The sequence below is a fragment of the Manduca sexta genome, chromosome 21 (genome assembly GCF_014839805.1).
Source record: "Manduca sexta isolate Smith_Timp_Sample1 chromosome 21, JHU_Msex_v1.0, whole genome shotgun sequence".
NCBI lineage: Eukaryota > Metazoa > Arthropoda > Insecta > Lepidoptera > Sphingidae > Manduca > Manduca sexta.
This window is the reverse complement of record NC_051135.1, coordinates 13,774,817-13,791,963: the sequence shown is the minus strand read 5'-3', so window position 1 is coordinate 13,791,963 and position 17,147 is coordinate 13,774,817. Positions and strand designations below refer to the sequence as shown.

Here is a 17,147-nt window from a genome sequence, read left to right as displayed (position 1 = left end):
ATCGCCACTAGGAGAAATAACTATGAACGTTATCAACCTTATTTACATGTAAAAAGTTCATTAAATATAAGCGAAAACGTAATAAACAAATAACCACAATCTGTGGCATACTTGTAACTAGTTACACCAGTTAAATGCACGTAATACTGATTTGTTTGGCAAACGTTACCAATATGTTGGTGTCATTAAACAACCAACCTACTTGATCTACGTTTAATATAGTTAAGAGGCCCTATACTGTTTTTACTGGTGGTAGGATATATTTTATATCCGCCCGGATAGCGACCACCGTACACAAGGTATTAAAACCCGCCATAATAGCCCTCGTGAGTGTGTCCTGTTCCGGGATCAGCCTGTGTATGTCTGGTTCCAACAGGCCGGCATAATTGTATCGAATCTCGAGGGGTAATCATCTCTTGTCAGTTGATATTATATTTGATCCCACTCGATTCACCAACAGATGCAGTGAAGTCACTCAGCCGTGCCTATATTAAAAAAATCGTCTACTAAGGCGTATACATCTTTTTGCAATTATATACATTATATTAAAAGGACAGCTTTGATGGCTGTATAAGTAAATAGACCGTTCCACACCCATCTAAGTCATCTACGCTTATTGTTACTGCTGTAAGTTATCCCAAATAATTAAACTAAAACCTAAATAATGTGGTAGAACTACGGGCAAGACGTAATTGTCTGCAGAGTTCTGTAGCCGGGCTATTGTTCGGTACGACTGGTTTGTTACCACTATCAGAAAAGAAAAAAAAGCGGCGATAGCCTAGTTGGTTGTGGAACGGACTGCCGAGACGAATGTCCGCAGGTTCAAATCTCAAGGGCACACACCTCTAAATTTTCTAAAAAATTATGTGTGTAATCTTTGTGAATTATCGCTTGCTATAACGGTGAAGGAAAACATCGTGAGGAAACCTGCATACCTGAGAAATTCTCTATAAGAATTTTCGAGGGTGGGTGAAGTCTACCAACTCGCACTAGGCCAGCGTGGTGGACTAAGGCTTAACCGCTTTCAATAGTAATAGAGGCCTGTGCCCAACAGTGGGACAGTATATAATACAGGGCTGATATTATTATTATTTTACCAGAAAACTGGAGTGACTGCTTATTCCGTTTCATATAGAAAGTGCGAGATCTGGCTGACTAAACAACGATGTTCCGTTCCAAATCCTCATTCCTTTAGCTTAAGAACGATACGTTTATGATTGTAATGAAATTACGGTCAAGACTATTTGTAACAAAATCTTTGGTTCAAGTAAAATTGATTCATAAACCTCTCAGGGCTAAGTACCTAAATTATTTATATTAGAATTAATATAAAATCTATTTCAAATATTTCTTGACAAAAAAGGCGAATACATTCCAAGTAACCGGTTCGCAAACTTCGGCGTAATCTGGTCCAATATTATTCCAACGGCAAATAGAGTCGTTTAATCAATAATCAGCTCTATTACCCTTTGAGAAGACAGTTATTTCGTTAAAGGAACCCCACTACTACTCGAAGATTTGGGCCCGCTTCGCAGTCTTGCGAGTGAGTTTGAAGCATCGTGTCTGTGTTGTGTGTGACCAATAAAATATATGACGTACGTATTGCTACTTAGGGCTGATTTTCAATCACCAGATAAGTTATTCGTGGAAATCACAAACGATTTAAAAATCGCAATTGTATAGATAAAATAGATTGATTGCTTGACTGCTCATTTCGATCATATTATAATTGATTAAATGGAAAATTATCTGACGATTGCAAAATCGGCCCTTATATTTGATATTATAAAATGTTTTTTTAAAATTAATATTGTGAATAGAATTTTTTCATGACTGTCTGCGAAAACTGCTTTTTCGATCTTTGATACTCTCTGATTAATTCCTTACTAACCCATAAAATTTCCGCCATTATAAAATGTTTCGTAATGAGAATAACTAGACAAATTTATTTAGAGACTGTATTTATATTTTAATAACATGCCAATAAGCAGAAATCATGAAAAGTTTGGTGTTCTTCATGTATTCTTTGTTTCAAAAGACATAACATACAAGTATAAAAGAACATCAAAATATGTCAGTATAACGAAGCGGCGATAGTCTAGTTGGTTGAACGGACTGCTATGACAACTGTCCACAGGTCCAAAACGCAAAGGCACGCACCTCCGACTTTTCTAAAATTATGCGAATATTCTTTATGAATTATCGCTAGCTTAAACGGTGAAGGAAAACATCGTGAGGAAACCTGCATACCTGAAAAATTCTCTAAGAATTTTATGGGTATACGAAGCCAATCCGTACTGGGCCAGCATGGTAGACAAAGGCCTAATCCCTCTCTATAATAGAGGTAGCCTGTTCCCAGCAGTGAGACAGTATATAATACAATAATGTTATTAGTATTATTATGTTAATGTCTCAGTTATAGTTTCGGTTTTCTTCGACAACTATTCACAAATCTTACGCGAAAACACTATTAAGTTTTAGTAACGATAAGACCCTATTAAATTGTTTGACCAGTCGAATATTTAAACAAATTAAAAAATGTAAATGTCTTGAATTGCTCTTATTAACTCCAAAGACTACATTGACCTCTTCTAATAGGCAAAAAAAACGACTGTTCGTAGAAAGGTCGCGTAATAAAACAAATACATAATTAACCTCTAAATATTAAAGATATTACACATATCACAATGGGATGAAAATAATCTCGATTCCCGAATCATCCTAGTATTGTTTCTGTGGGATTCTGGAATGGGCGGGCCATTCCAGAATCCCACTAACCAGCCCGTAAGTTATCTAACCTATTTTTGGCAACTATAAGATGTCATTTTAAATGGGCCCCATCGAGAATAAACTTATTCTTACATCGCAATTGCCTACCTCGAACAAAGACATAAGCATAGCATCATGAGTATATTCTGTTAATGGGTAAGCAGAATATACCTTTGCACTAGTTATGTTAGTTCTTTTATAAGAGAGCAACTGTGGTGACATTTAGTGGGCACAATTCTAGACTCCAGGCAGATACTGAACAGAAACCCCCAATATAATTCAACCGGTCTCAAGGATTGAACTAGAAAAAATCACATGATTCATACACACATCATGCTTTTATCCCCGTAGGGGCACTCACTTGTCGCTTTTATTCCATCCCATCACATGAAGAATACGAGCCAAAAAAACAATTTCGAGCCACTCAGAGCCTTCTAGTACACGTTTACGTGCGTACACTAGCCACGCACGTAAAACAACTTTTTTTTCCTTTGAATGACGAGACGAGCTTGCCGTTCGCCTTATGGTAAGCGTTACGACCACCCATTAACAGCAGAAACACCATCAAACACCTTGAATTACAAAGTATTGTTTGGTATTCCACTGCGCTTGCCATCCTGAGACAAGAGATGTTAAGTCTCATTATATCCAGCAGTTACACTGGCTACAATGTCCTTCAAACCGGAACACAACACTGACTACACACTGCTGCTTGGCGGCAAAAATAAACATTGCGGTGGTACCTACCCAGGCGGACTCGCACATATGAGAGACATACCACCAGTAATACAACTACGCCACCGAGACAATCATTGATATTAATTGGTATTATTACTCATTATACAGTATTTAAAACATTCACATAAAGATAATCAAACCATAAAGTATAGAGTTGGAACAAGCTTCGCGAAATGTCAAATTCTCACGCAAATTCCTTCATTAACATAAATTCTGATTAAAATCCTAATTGACTATAAATCAAACATTAATTCCTTATTGGTTTTTGTAATTTTATATCGAGTATCGTCTTCGCTATGTATTATTTTATATATGCACACTAGCAGGGACACTAGACGCAAAATAAGTTAACGATCGTAAAGAACATTTGCTATTGATGAGAAATCGCTAAACATAATCAGTCTTACTAATAAAAAATTGGCAAAGCTATGCTTAGTTAAATTACAAATTTACCTGATCAGCTGTAAGTCAAAAACATCTTGCCTCTGAATAAGGTTTAAACTAGGAAACCGGTGATTTTGACAGCTATTTAAGCAATCCTTAACCACATCTTAACGCAAAAACAAGTTTATAAGTAGGACTGAATGTTTCACACAACATCTGTTTTGTAAAAGTCTTATAGCAATCTGACATATTCATAATATTATAAAAGCAATAATACTTTTCCGTCTGTTACGCAAACCATTGATAATTGCGTTTTAAATAGTTTTTTTTCTGGCACGACAAAGTGACCCGACTATAGCTGATAGAAAGTGGAGTGGAGTCCAATAGAATGTCGACTGACGAGAGATGATCACCCCTCAACACTTGACACAATTATGCCGGCCTGTTGGAACCGAATATACACAGACGGATCTCGAAACACGACACACTTACGTGAGCTACTATAGTGGGTTTAACACCTTGTGTACGGTGGTCGCTATCCGGGCGGATATAAAATATATCTTGCAACCAGCAGAATATACATAACAATCCTGAACCCTTATGAAAGGACAGAGGCTATCGGTGGCAAAGAATTACATTTTCTGAATGGGAACCCGAGACAATATAAAGTATTAATAATATGCATAAATGCGGTTTGCAACTCCTTAAATTATAATCAAATTTTACATAAGTAATGAAAGGGAAACCGCGTAGGATTCTGGTTATATTGAAAGAAAGAGAGAAAAGAAAAATCTTTATTTGACCATTGTCTCTGGACCAGATGGCTGATAGTCATAGGTACACGGCAGTACAAAGATATGTGGTATAATTAGTAAGTATACATAATTTTTTTTGGAAATAAATACTTACAAAGGTACGCAAAAAAATAATAAATAAAAAAATGGCCGTTCGCTACTGCAGGCTTTCATATTTCTCACAAAAATCCTCAAAGATGCCGAGCAAAGACACAAACCCTTAATTTTGCGAATGACCTCTTGGTACCAGTTCAAAATTAGGTACCGCTTGATGACGCACGGAGGCACAGCGCATACAGCATACAAATGTATAATATAAACGATACAGCCAACCGTCTCTACCTGTAAACAGTAATAACTGGTTCTTTATTGGCCCCAGGTTTAAATTCAATTCTACCTATTGCTGGAAAAAAATATCTTCGTTTTAATTTAAATAATGAGTGAGAATACCGCCTGATAAGTACTACTTTTCACACACACATCACGCATTTATCCCTGAAGGGGCATGCAGAGGCGCAACCAGGGCACCCACCATTCGCCAAGTGTGTTCCGTCCCGAGCGATGGCGAGCCCATCGCCACATCGGGTACAATTCCAGACTCCGAGCTGATACTGAGCAGAAAAACCCAAATATCACTTTGCCCTAACCGGGATTCGAAGCCTGGATCTCAAAACGCTACCGTACCGCGCACGCAGTACAACTACGCCACCGGAGCAGTCCACTTTCCAAATCCCTGAGAAATAGTTTCAGAGTTTTAGTTTTGTTATTTTCCTCATGTAAGGTTTAAAAAATTGAGAGGCATTTGCTGTCTAGACGTAAGATGAATAGATGTTGGGTGCAGCTAATTCTTAAGCGTAATTGGCAATTTATGTAAAATATATGTATAAGTGCATTACAATTAAATATTTCCTGACAAACGCTGGAGCAGTTTTATTATTGGGAACCGTTGGAGGAATTAACATATCGAAGTTAGCTGTAGGTATCTGGCATATATTGACCTTTCCAACGTGTCCTGCAATTAACACAAGATATCGCCGGAAACCCTCCTAAGATATTGTTTCGCCATTACTTAGAAGTTGTAATTTTTTTCAAACATTTTCACTGGGATCTAAACCCAATCAAAATTTATTAGAAAATACGTGCTACAATAAACACAATGCACTAATTAAGAATGATTGTAGTAGGTAAACTATTAATATTTAATTATCATCAAATCAATAATGTTCATTTGACCTTTGCAGCTTTAAAAATAACACAGATCACAAGTCTTAGTAACATGGAACGCATTAGGCAACTAGGAACCTAGGCGATATAAATAATAAAAAAACGGTCGACGTACGAACGCGACATGAACTTCTAAGGTTCCGTAAATACTGTGTTTTTATATTTCTTTAAATTTTATCCCTGGTGCATTATAACTGGCTTATCGAGTTGTAAAAATCCCTATCCTTACGGTTAAAATGCCTTCATAGTTCTTTGTCTCCCGCTTTGCTATGGAGTGAAGTTGACAAGTTGATTTGAATAAAAAATATTAGTCAAATATGTAAAATTATTTGTTGTTCAAGTGAATAAATAGGTTATAACAGTGACGTTTTGGTTGCCATTTTGGATCAGATTTTGAACCAATAGTTTATATGGAAGTTCGTGTCTATAGAATATACGTCAATGCTCCTAACAGAATTAATATTTAGTTCGTAATTAGTACCTGTTTTTGTGACAATAATTTAGAATATGTTCTGTAGATTCGTAGTCCAAATTTTTAAGTTAGTTCAAAATTCTCTTAGAACTTTCCATAATGCTCGGATACAAGGCTCCGTTATACCTCCCATTTGGATACGGAATCACAAAACTACATTGTGCATTCTCCTTTTTTATGCTTAAGTAACAAATGACAAAAGGAAAACCAGTGAATAGATCACCTTTTTTTAATCTTAAATAATTACATGAAGACGATCATTGATTGTTTATTTTTAACCGAAATCAAAAAAGGAAAATCTGTATTTGACCCGTATGTTTGTTTGTATTATGTCTAATCCATCATTAATTATACTTACACTAGAGTTTCTTGTCCCTTCTTCGGTGAAAACTTCCTTCCGAACTGATAGTAGAGTAATATGGACAGAATTAAAATAAATCATAACATATTTTACATGTTCAAATAAATTATTTCATTTCACTACCTCCCAGAATTTAAAATAAGAAAGCACTGTTTCACACTGTAGATTGCACTGTCGCCAACCTAAAAGTCTTATATAAAACTATGGTCTCCAATAAAAATGGGTCCTTCAATCCAAAATACTGTTTACCGGCAGAACATCATCTATAAATAAATCAATGCAAAGCGTCAATTTTACTGCTGTGTATAGTGTAGTCAGTAAATAAGAGATCCAAAAATCGACAATACTAATCGATTTCTTATTCAAATAAATATGTCACCACCGTAATCAAATATCCAAATAACTGCATAGTATTTAAGCAAAGACGTAATAACAAGTTAATCGCCTCTCTATATCTAATAGGGAAAAATAGACTGCTTAATATTTTGACAGAACGCCATATAAAGTTCGCGGATGTTGCAAAAATGCCATAATAGGTGATCACTCAAATTTCCCCATCGAAGACAATAACAACTCTACATGGATACCATTTCATAATTTCTAGTGTTGGCTAATACATATATTAAGGCGTTTATCCGCGAGGACTAAGGCAGAGACGTCATTCGTACACCTACACCTTTATATGCGGCCTAAAACGTAAATCGGCCAAAGCAATCCGCCATATTGCAAACCGCCATATCTCATATATAGCACTAATTTTAATACCAAGCAATCATTGTTTGAGTTTGAATTTTTATCGAAATTTCTAACGACGCGACGGTTTAAAGCTAATCTACACTATCAATTTGAATTTATGTTTGTTTCAACTCACTAATTTCGGAAACTACTAATCGAACTCAATAGTTTAATACGACGCTTTTTGGAAGCGGACATAATGAATAAACGCCTGTTAAATATAAAATGGCAGTAACTTATATTTTTGTTAATATTATGAATTGATAAATAAATAATGGTGATTTCTTATGTTTACGCGAATGTTAGACATTAATATTAAACTATTTTTTTATTTTGTCGCGGTTTTAATATTTTAGTTTTCTCCCGAAGAGAGATTTTTTGCGTAAATCGGACCACCAACAGCTAAAAAAATTATAAATTGTATATTTGTAAAATGTAGGTAGATATTATAACTTTGACTTTGCGGATAAACAACACCTCAGTCCCCCCCGTGAACACCATAGAGTAAATAATATACTACGTAAGAGTGATCACGAAGGCTGCAAGTCTTTGAAACGTCGGAAGAACACTAAAATATTAATACCGCGATAAAATCCGAAAAATAGTAATACTACTATCCTTTAATATGTTCAAATAACGGCACCTAAAATATTTTAATTATTGATTAATTACGCATAAAACTTTCCTTGTTACATCAAAAACATTAAAACCGCATCGATACCGGCTTAGTAATTACGATAATTATAAATACCAAATGATTAATTAATTTTTACCTTTAACTGTACATTTGTGTCTACGCGTATATTTTCGTTTAACACGTTCTAAAATTGGTTACTTTTGGGGTTCCGTACCTCAAAAGAAACCATTATAAATCTACTATCCGTCTGTCTGTAAAAACCCTTTTGCTCAGGGTCGGTTGTAGTCCGGTCTACGTTCTCAGTGAAAAAATCAAAGTTTTAAGTCAACGCGATCAAAGGATATGATTGTTTATGTCACATATTTTCTCATATTTTGCGATTTTACAAGAATCAAAATATATAAAATACGTCCCGTTGGCCTAGAATCATGAAATTTGCCAAGAGGTAATGTCTTACAGTGCATTTCAAAGATAAAATTTGAAAACAGGAAAATATGTACTTATGTACTTACCTATAAGTTTGTAGAGAACCTTCGGTATGTAACTCCAATTCGCACTTGTCCAGTTTTTATATTGTGAAATAATCTTTGGAAGTACTCTACTGATTCCGAAAATCATACATTATTTGATAGCATTATTATTTTTTTATAAGTGACCGGCAGTGACCCTACTTCCCCTGATGGTAAGTTGAGTGACTAGAATGTCGACTGATAAGAGATAATTACTTCTCGATACTCGACACGACAAGCGGCGATAGCCTAGTTGGGTGTGGAACGGACTGCTAAGACGAATGTCCGCAGGTTCAAAACCCAAGGGCACACACCTCTGACTTTTCTAAAATCATGTGTGTATTCTTTATGAATTATCGTTCGCTTTAACGGTGAAGGAAAACATCGTGAGGAAACCTGCACATCTGAGTTCTCTATAGGAATTTTTAAGGCGTGTGAAGTCTACCAATCCGCACTAGGCCAACGTGGTGGACTAAAGCCTAATCCCTCTCAGTAGTAGAGGAAGCCCGTGCCCAGCAGTGGGACAGTATATAATACAGGGCTAATATTATTATTATTATACTCGACACAGGTATGCCGGCCTGTTGGAACAGGATATACACAGGCCGATCCCTGAACGCGACACACTTACGTTATTCACTATGGCGGGTTTTCACACCTATTTAGAGGTCGCTATCCGGGCGGATGTAAAATATATCCTATCCGCAAACAAAGACTTTCACACAAGCAATGCCACGGGCAAAAGCTAGTATACTTACATGCGCACTCGGCGCCGCAGTGGCGCCTTTTTTGTTAATTCTCTATAGTCGACTACTTTCACCAAATACGTTTGGGAGAAACATCGATTAATTATAAAAGGAGAAATTTATTTTTTAACGCAAGCCAATGTAGCTTCCTTGCCAAAAACGTTATATTAATTACTTCGTAACTGTACTTTTTTATTCATAAATAATTTCGTTTGAAATGAGTCTCGACGCGGACACCAAAGGACTGTAGAAATTATCTCGTGACGCTACCTAGATCAATTCTTTATCTAGTCTATTGGTGAGGTATCGCGAATCGTTGATAGTTGGGGTCCTAGTTTCTTTTTTTACCAACACCGGTGGGAAACTGCGAATGGGGTACTGGAATCCCGGCAAAGCGACTGCGGTCCTGGAGGAAAGTTGGGAGGGGATAGCTGGGAAGGAAGAGTGGGGGAAGGATGAGAAAACCTCTTAGGAGGTGAGCAGGCCAGGAAAGTTCGCGAGTCCTAATAGGTCTCAATGCGAATTGGCAAGCATGAGGTATAAACACTGGACTGTGTGCCTAGAGCCGCGGCAAATGTCCCCCCGTGCATTCGGTGTGGAGACCAAGCGCACAAGAAGGGTCGTAGTATTGAACGTAGCTTGATAACTTCTAATAGCAATCTATATATATAAAAATGAATCCGTATTTCCCTTGGTCACGTCATCACGTGTGAGCGGCTGGACCAATTTCATTATTTTTTTTTGTTGTGTTTGTTATGGTCAGGAGAAGGTTCTTATGAAAGAAAAAATTCAAAAAATTGCGCGGAAAATTAGAAAATTTAAGAAAACTTAACGAAAATATTAATTTTATATAACTGTCAATTGTTTGAAATAATTGTCGGCGATTGACAGAATGCGCGCTGCAAAGGAGAATGCCCATTTTTGTATGAGAGTTGGGCTATGCTTGCGTCTGTACAAAACCTTCACAAAACTATGGGGAATATATCCTAATTTTTATACAAATTGAAAACAATTAGATATTCGATGGGAGTTCGGAGTAATCAGAATTTTTATAGGGCGGTTATTTTGAGGTTAAGTATGGACTGCAATAATGTAAGGTAGAAAATACCTATGTGCCTGATTAAGCTCAATATTGTAGTACCTACTGGTTATTGCTATAAGCGATTAGTGGACGGTCTTTTCACCTAGCTTTAATCGCCCTCATAAGCAACTGATAGGTCCTAAAATATCTGATAAGAGGAAACTCCAATAAAACTTCTAACATATTATAGCGGAATATTAGTTTTTTCACGGAGCATACATATGTTACCTGACCTTTTGTGTATATGTTTTTCTGACTTACGACTTATTCTATTAAATGGATTACCTAATTTTTATTTCCACCTACCATTATCTCACTCTAATATGGCGTCAACACATATTGTAGAATTGATCCAGCTTAGTTTTTATGGCCGGCCTCATGCCTGACGCCAACCCTATTTGGAGGATTCCGATCCCAGGCAACTCATGTTAAAAATACCGAGATAAAATGTTGCTTGGCCTGGAAATCGAACCCAGGAACTCACTTCACAGTCTGATTAGGCTAATAGTTATTTGTCATAGGGAAAGAAAAAATAAAACCAGAAATACGAAATCCGATGCATACTTTTATATAGATATATATTTTTAATAGAGGTATATATATATTCTTGGCATCCCAAAATAAAAACAAGAATTTAATATAGCCGCAGCACGGTTATATATACTCCTGAAGTGAGTGAATGACTTCTTGCAGCGCTGGTCGGGTCATGCCATGTTGTTGTTGTCTGTAAACCTCTCTATTAGCTGATCTCCAGCAGGCAGCATAAATTCATTTCAGCCTTGAAACCTAAAATATAATGTAGAAGTTGAGTAAACATGTTCAGATTATTATTATTGTTAAACTGTTGTCTTTAACTTTGGCAAAATATTTCCGACAATGTGGGTATGTTAATAATAATCTACATAACTTACAAACTGGACAGCTCGTCCAAGGAATATACTTGTCTTTGCTGTGGCGCCGCAAAGGTGCAGTCAATACACCGCCGGGATATGCCGTCTCGATTAACTGTCCTGGATCTAGGCTCTAGACGACATTGTGTTGCTTACTAAAAGCCTTCCGTCTAAAAGTTCGAAACGCACACTATACACTATGTTTTTTAAAAGAGGATTTTTCAACTCAACATTAAAATACACTCCGATCTTTAGTAAGATAAAATATATTAAAATATTTTAATGATTTAACATTCAAACAAATCTAAAATGTCAAAATGTCATTATTAAGTTTTAACTGTTTTTTTTTTTTTTTTTTTTTTTTTTTTTTTGCTTGTTGTTTTACCGCTGCTGCACCCGATGCGGGGCACCACTCACTTACTTACTTAATTTATATAAATTGATCTCATTTTATCTAAAAAAATTTTGTTTCCCTTTGGTTATTTCTTTTCTTTGGCAACCATGGCTGGCATGGCATTTAAATACCAATGAAAGTTATTATTATTATGTTATTATTATTTTATTTTTTTGTATCTTTCTTATTTGAAACTTCATGCATTCTTTTCATTTAAATTTCGAATTTGTATAATTACCCAAGTACCTATGTTTGCCAAGTTTGTATAGAGATACTTATTATATTTTTTTATTCTTTCTTCTTTGTTATATAAAAGAGTTTGTAGATTTTAGTTTGTTTATTATTATTATAATTTTTTTAGAATAACTGTTTTTATTTGTCTGTAATTTGCATTATCGGCTACTCATGAGTTTTTGACTCTCATTATAGGTATCCCAAGATACAGGCATAGCCTAGTTTGGGGACCCCTGACAATAATTGAAATGCTTAAACTCAGATATGCCAATTACTGTTTATGTACTTCGTAATGTTATTATTTCTGTGTTCTTTTTGTTGCAATAAAGTTAAATTATTATTATTATTATTATTTATGTTGCCAGTGTAATAAAAATCTGTACCCATATATTCATTAATTAAAAATAAAGTCCAGACATGTTTTAGCCGACTATTGTATTTCTGTCAATGCAAATACAAGTCGCTATTTGTTTGTTTTTGGAACAATTAATATTTTCTCTTTTTTACCCGCTATTTGGAGTTTGGTCATAATTATTAAGTAAAATATATTATTTTATAACAATATATTTGAGATGAATAATATATTTAATACATATATTATAGATTCAAGTACGGGCACATTTATTGTACATAATATTTACTTTTTATTCCATTTAAAAAGGGAATTTGTTATGAATTGGTATCAATTCGCCATATTGGCAGTACATTATCCGGTGTTTCATTTGCAACAATTAAACAACTTTTTTTTCATATCTTTTAAACCCCCATTCGCTTATGACTGAAATAAATACAAATGAAGAAATAATTAAAATGATGATTTTTCGTGAATATTTGGTTAAGACGCATGACTGACGCAAAGATAGCCTGGTTTTGGGCATTGTCCTTTATAGTTAAGGGACAACGTCTGTCGGGTCAACTAGTTATTACATAAAATCACATGTTAATACCATTTACAAACAAGACCTTGTAGGTAATACTTGTGCGGAATAAATAATCTAATGACTGGTATTTTCGTGTTACAATACACAATTTTTTGTGTTATCTCATCGAAGGCAGGAAATGTCAAGTAACGAATGCTTGTTTAAATTATACCTAGTTTGAACAAATTTATTTACCTTTTTATCTCCAGCAGTAGGTATATGTTTTGATCAATAGGATTTCTTGTTCTATCTCCAGACTGAGCCCAAAATCTATGGGATTTTGATGCGAATAAACACAACTTGGTTGGGTTTAGAATTCATCTATATATTATGATGATCAGCTGGTTTTTCATAATATAAATCGAGTCCTTTACCTTAACCTATATATTAGACATCGTTCTTATACAACGCGACTACACGATCATCGCAAATTCGCGCGAATTCCGATTCGAAGGACATTGTAACCAGTGCAACCACTGGACATAATAAGACTTAACATCTCATGTCTCAGGATGGCGAGCGCAGTGGAATGCCAAATAATACTTTGTAATTCAAGGTGGTGGATGGTGTTTCTACTATTTATGTGCGGTCGTATCGCTTACCATCAGGCGAACGGCCAGCTCGTCTCGTCATTCAAAGCAAAAAAAAAGTACGAATCCGTAATCAAACAGTCTGTTAAATAGATGTCCTAATTAACATTCGCATGATGCGATCGTGATTCAAGTAATTGATAATATATTCGTGAGAACTTAGTTATTACTAACGCGAGATCAAACATATTGGCGTGGAATAAATGTAATTGAATCCGCGCGTCTTGCCGGCCGGCCGGCATCTTATTTTTAATCGCCGAAAGTAAGCAGAGGCGCAACTAGTGCACTCAATTTTCCCTTCTAAAGGGCAATTCCATATCAAATACAATAGACTCATCTGATCACGCGTCATTATCAATTGATAATTTTTCAGCTTTCCCGCGTCGAGCGCGCTCGCGAGCCTGAGTGCCAGTGCGTGTTGTGTACTCGACCAGTGAGCCGTGCAGTGACAATGGTGGTGAAAATAAGCAAAGTGCCTTTCGAGGAAGCCCTTAATATGACGGGTGAGTTTTTTTTTTTATTTCATATTGGCTGTATATATTTGTACCTTTTTACTTCATATTGGCTGTATAAATTTATACCTTGGCGTGGTATTTTTTTATGCTTGAGCTTTATGTGATTCAAAAATAAATTAAACAAAAAATTTTAAATAACTGAGCAATGTATTCAAAAGTAATTTTAGTAAACATTTTAAATTAACTATATTTTTTTGCCTTTGTTATGCTAATAGCTTCTAAACATAAATGTTAATAATAATAACCCCATTTATCGAAATAGTCATCGAACTTAACAGAATATTCCTAAGGCCTACAACATTCACGCAGATGTCAATATACTCTGCTATTTTTATCTACACTAATATAATCTTGTAGTTTTTGTCTGTTTGTTTGAACGTCTCTGGAGTTGTTATTTTATTTCTGTAAATTCTTTCAATATTGCTTTATCCCTGACTATTATTATAAGCTATGATTTTTCAAAAAACAGACTAATCTATACTCCCTGAGTTGTATAAGCTATATTTAAAAAAAAATAGGCTATACTCATAATATAAAGCTGAAGAGTTTGTTTGATTAAACGCATTAATCTAGGGAACAACAAAACCGGTTTTGAAGTATTTTTTACTAATAGAAAGCTATATTAACCCTGACTGCTATAGGCTATTTTTTGTTCCGGTAAAATGATTTTCACGACAAAAATTTTTTCACGCGGAAGGAGCCGCAAGCAAATCTAGTTGAAAAATAAAATTAAAATATGCTAATGATGACCTTATTAATGACAATTGACCTTTAGCACTGGTTACTAGTCATTTCTCTCCCTTTACCCCACTTTAATGTGGGGTCGCATTTTTTCCGGTTTTTCATCGCAGTTTTACAATCTACTAAAAATGCAAAAAAATTTGGAAGATGTTTCAATGATTTTTGAAATAGATGTAGAAACCAGTTATGGATGAAATTTAGCACACGGATAGACCATATCCTATATCAGCGTATAGGGTATACACTATTTTTATTCTGCTAAAGTAAGATACACAGGGGGCTAATTACGTATCAAAAAGCGTATCCACATCTCCCCTCTCACTTCTAAGCGAAACATATTTATCTATAAGCTAAACAATAAAGAATGACATTCGTTTAATGGAAAAAAATTAGGTACACAAAGGGACTTTAGCTCAGAAAAGTTTTTAGTCAGATGGAGCCGTACGTAACGCCTAGTTTAGGAAAATTTTATTTGTTGTGCTAATACCAAATCGTATATTTGAAATGAGCTAACATTTTATTTTATAAATAAAATAATAAATCAATCTGGTAGTTAACTAAAAACCAGATTGCATAACAATATGCGATGACAAAAACTGATGAGCAAATAAAAAAATAAATTGTTTATGATCTGTAAGTGGAAACTGTAGACTAACTGGTGTCCTTGATCTTTAACGTATGTTAATATTGCGAAATTAAATACTTCGCTAAATAAAGTATTGTTCTTAGGCATCGCCCAAATAAAACTTGTTAAACAACAACCATCTAACATGGCAATGTAATATCTATGTTTTGTTTCATACATTACTTTGAGTAGGTGGTATTTTTAATATTTTAAATCTATTAAACAGAGAATTTTATAGAAATATAGCTTTCGATATTATATTTAGAATAACTGTCAAATAAAGAGAAAGAGATGCACGTAGTTCATCATGACGTCACCAGACATAACCATGTAGCCGAAGAGAGATAGCGAGATAGCAAGACTACGCACCCGCCCTTTCTCAATCCTCGCGGTAATATTTAAAATATAAATAAATTCTTTATTTCTAAACCAATTTAATGCTGCTTACACATAACGTTTCGTATTATCAAAGTTTTTTTAAGTGAAAAGACATTCAATATAATTTTACTACTTTCTCGTTTTAATTAAAGTTATATCAATGCATGGATCGTAAAAAATATACTGATCAAATTTTAATATCTCCATATTATGACAATAATAAACATCCAATGACAAAGTATTTAACAAAAGACATAACATATACACGTATGATAACAAAAATAGATTAAAAACCTGTATTTGTTCATAGTTTTATTTTATAAATCCTGTCCAGGCTGGTTAGGACTGTCAAACATGAACCCATCTCTTTCTGACGGCTAAACATTCTGGATGATAGAGTGAGATAATGAGATTTCAGATAGTGCAATCGGAGTTAGATGCAGTCCATTGACCAGGTCCCTACTTTGGATACATTGCAAAACACCGGCCCTTCGTACCTGTAGTTTATAGTGATGGGAAGAATATCGCTAAGTGTCGATAAAACATTATACTTACTATTTTTACTAAGTAGTCATTTATTTTTATCTTTGTAACTTCATCTTGGAAGTTGCTTTTTGCATCCTTTAGTGTTCCAGCAGTAATAACGCTTTAATTTAAATTATATTACAGCCAATGTAATAATAGCTTTGGAATAAGATTTTAACTCTAACTGGCTCGGTGGAATAGTTGTATATGTGCGCGGTACGATATCGCTAAGACCCAACTTCGAATCCCGGGTCGGGCAAAGTGATATTAGGTTTTTCTGTTCAGATTTTTATCTGGAATTTGTACCCTATTTGGCCAAAGATTATCTCCTTTACACATTTTGCGAAAGTAGATGATCTGGTTGCACCTCTGCCTACCTATTCGCAGACAAAAGGACAAATCCGTGATATTTGTTTTATGTCATGATTTTAAATTGTAATAGGTATCTCGATATGAAAGAAACGTTTCGAACCACAAAGCACCTTGCAAACAAATTGTTATTGTTTTAATAGCAATTTTGAAATTTCTTCAAGTGTTTGATATCAGGGAAGCAACTCCACTCATCATCCAGTTGCGATAACAGCAATTTAAATACCATCAACTACAAAACATCGACATTAATAATTACAGCCCATCCCTAGTCAGACACATTATGCCACTAGTATTACCGTGCGATAAAAACTAAAGTAATTTATATATCTCGACATTCTTTATGAGTCCAGGAATAGAATGCTTTAATCGTAATTACAGAATATTACTTATGGGATTCATTAATACATAAAACATTACGACCATAGCGCTGGACTGATTCGAAACCGGACTGTGCAATAAAACCCTAGGCCGTAGCCAAAATGCTTTTTTACCAAAGACTTATAAGATTATACA

At 34.9% G+C, this 17,147-nt stretch overlaps 1 protein-coding gene across 1 annotated transcript in view; it reads left to right on the top strand.

Moving 5' to 3' along the window:
* The first annotated feature begins 1,517 nt into the window (after positions 1-1,517).
* LOC115442262 (organic cation/carnitine transporter 7) overlaps positions 1,518-17,147 on the top strand; it is a 35,476-nt gene continuing 19,846 nt past the window's right edge. The window contains exons 1-2 of the mRNA XM_030167273.2: positions 1,518-1,595; positions 13,852-13,981. Coding sequence (XP_030023133.1) covers positions 13,930-13,981 — 52 coding nt within the window. The 5' untranslated portion in view covers positions 1,518-1,595; positions 13,852-13,929. The remainder of the gene's footprint in view (positions 1,596-13,851; positions 13,982-17,147) is intronic.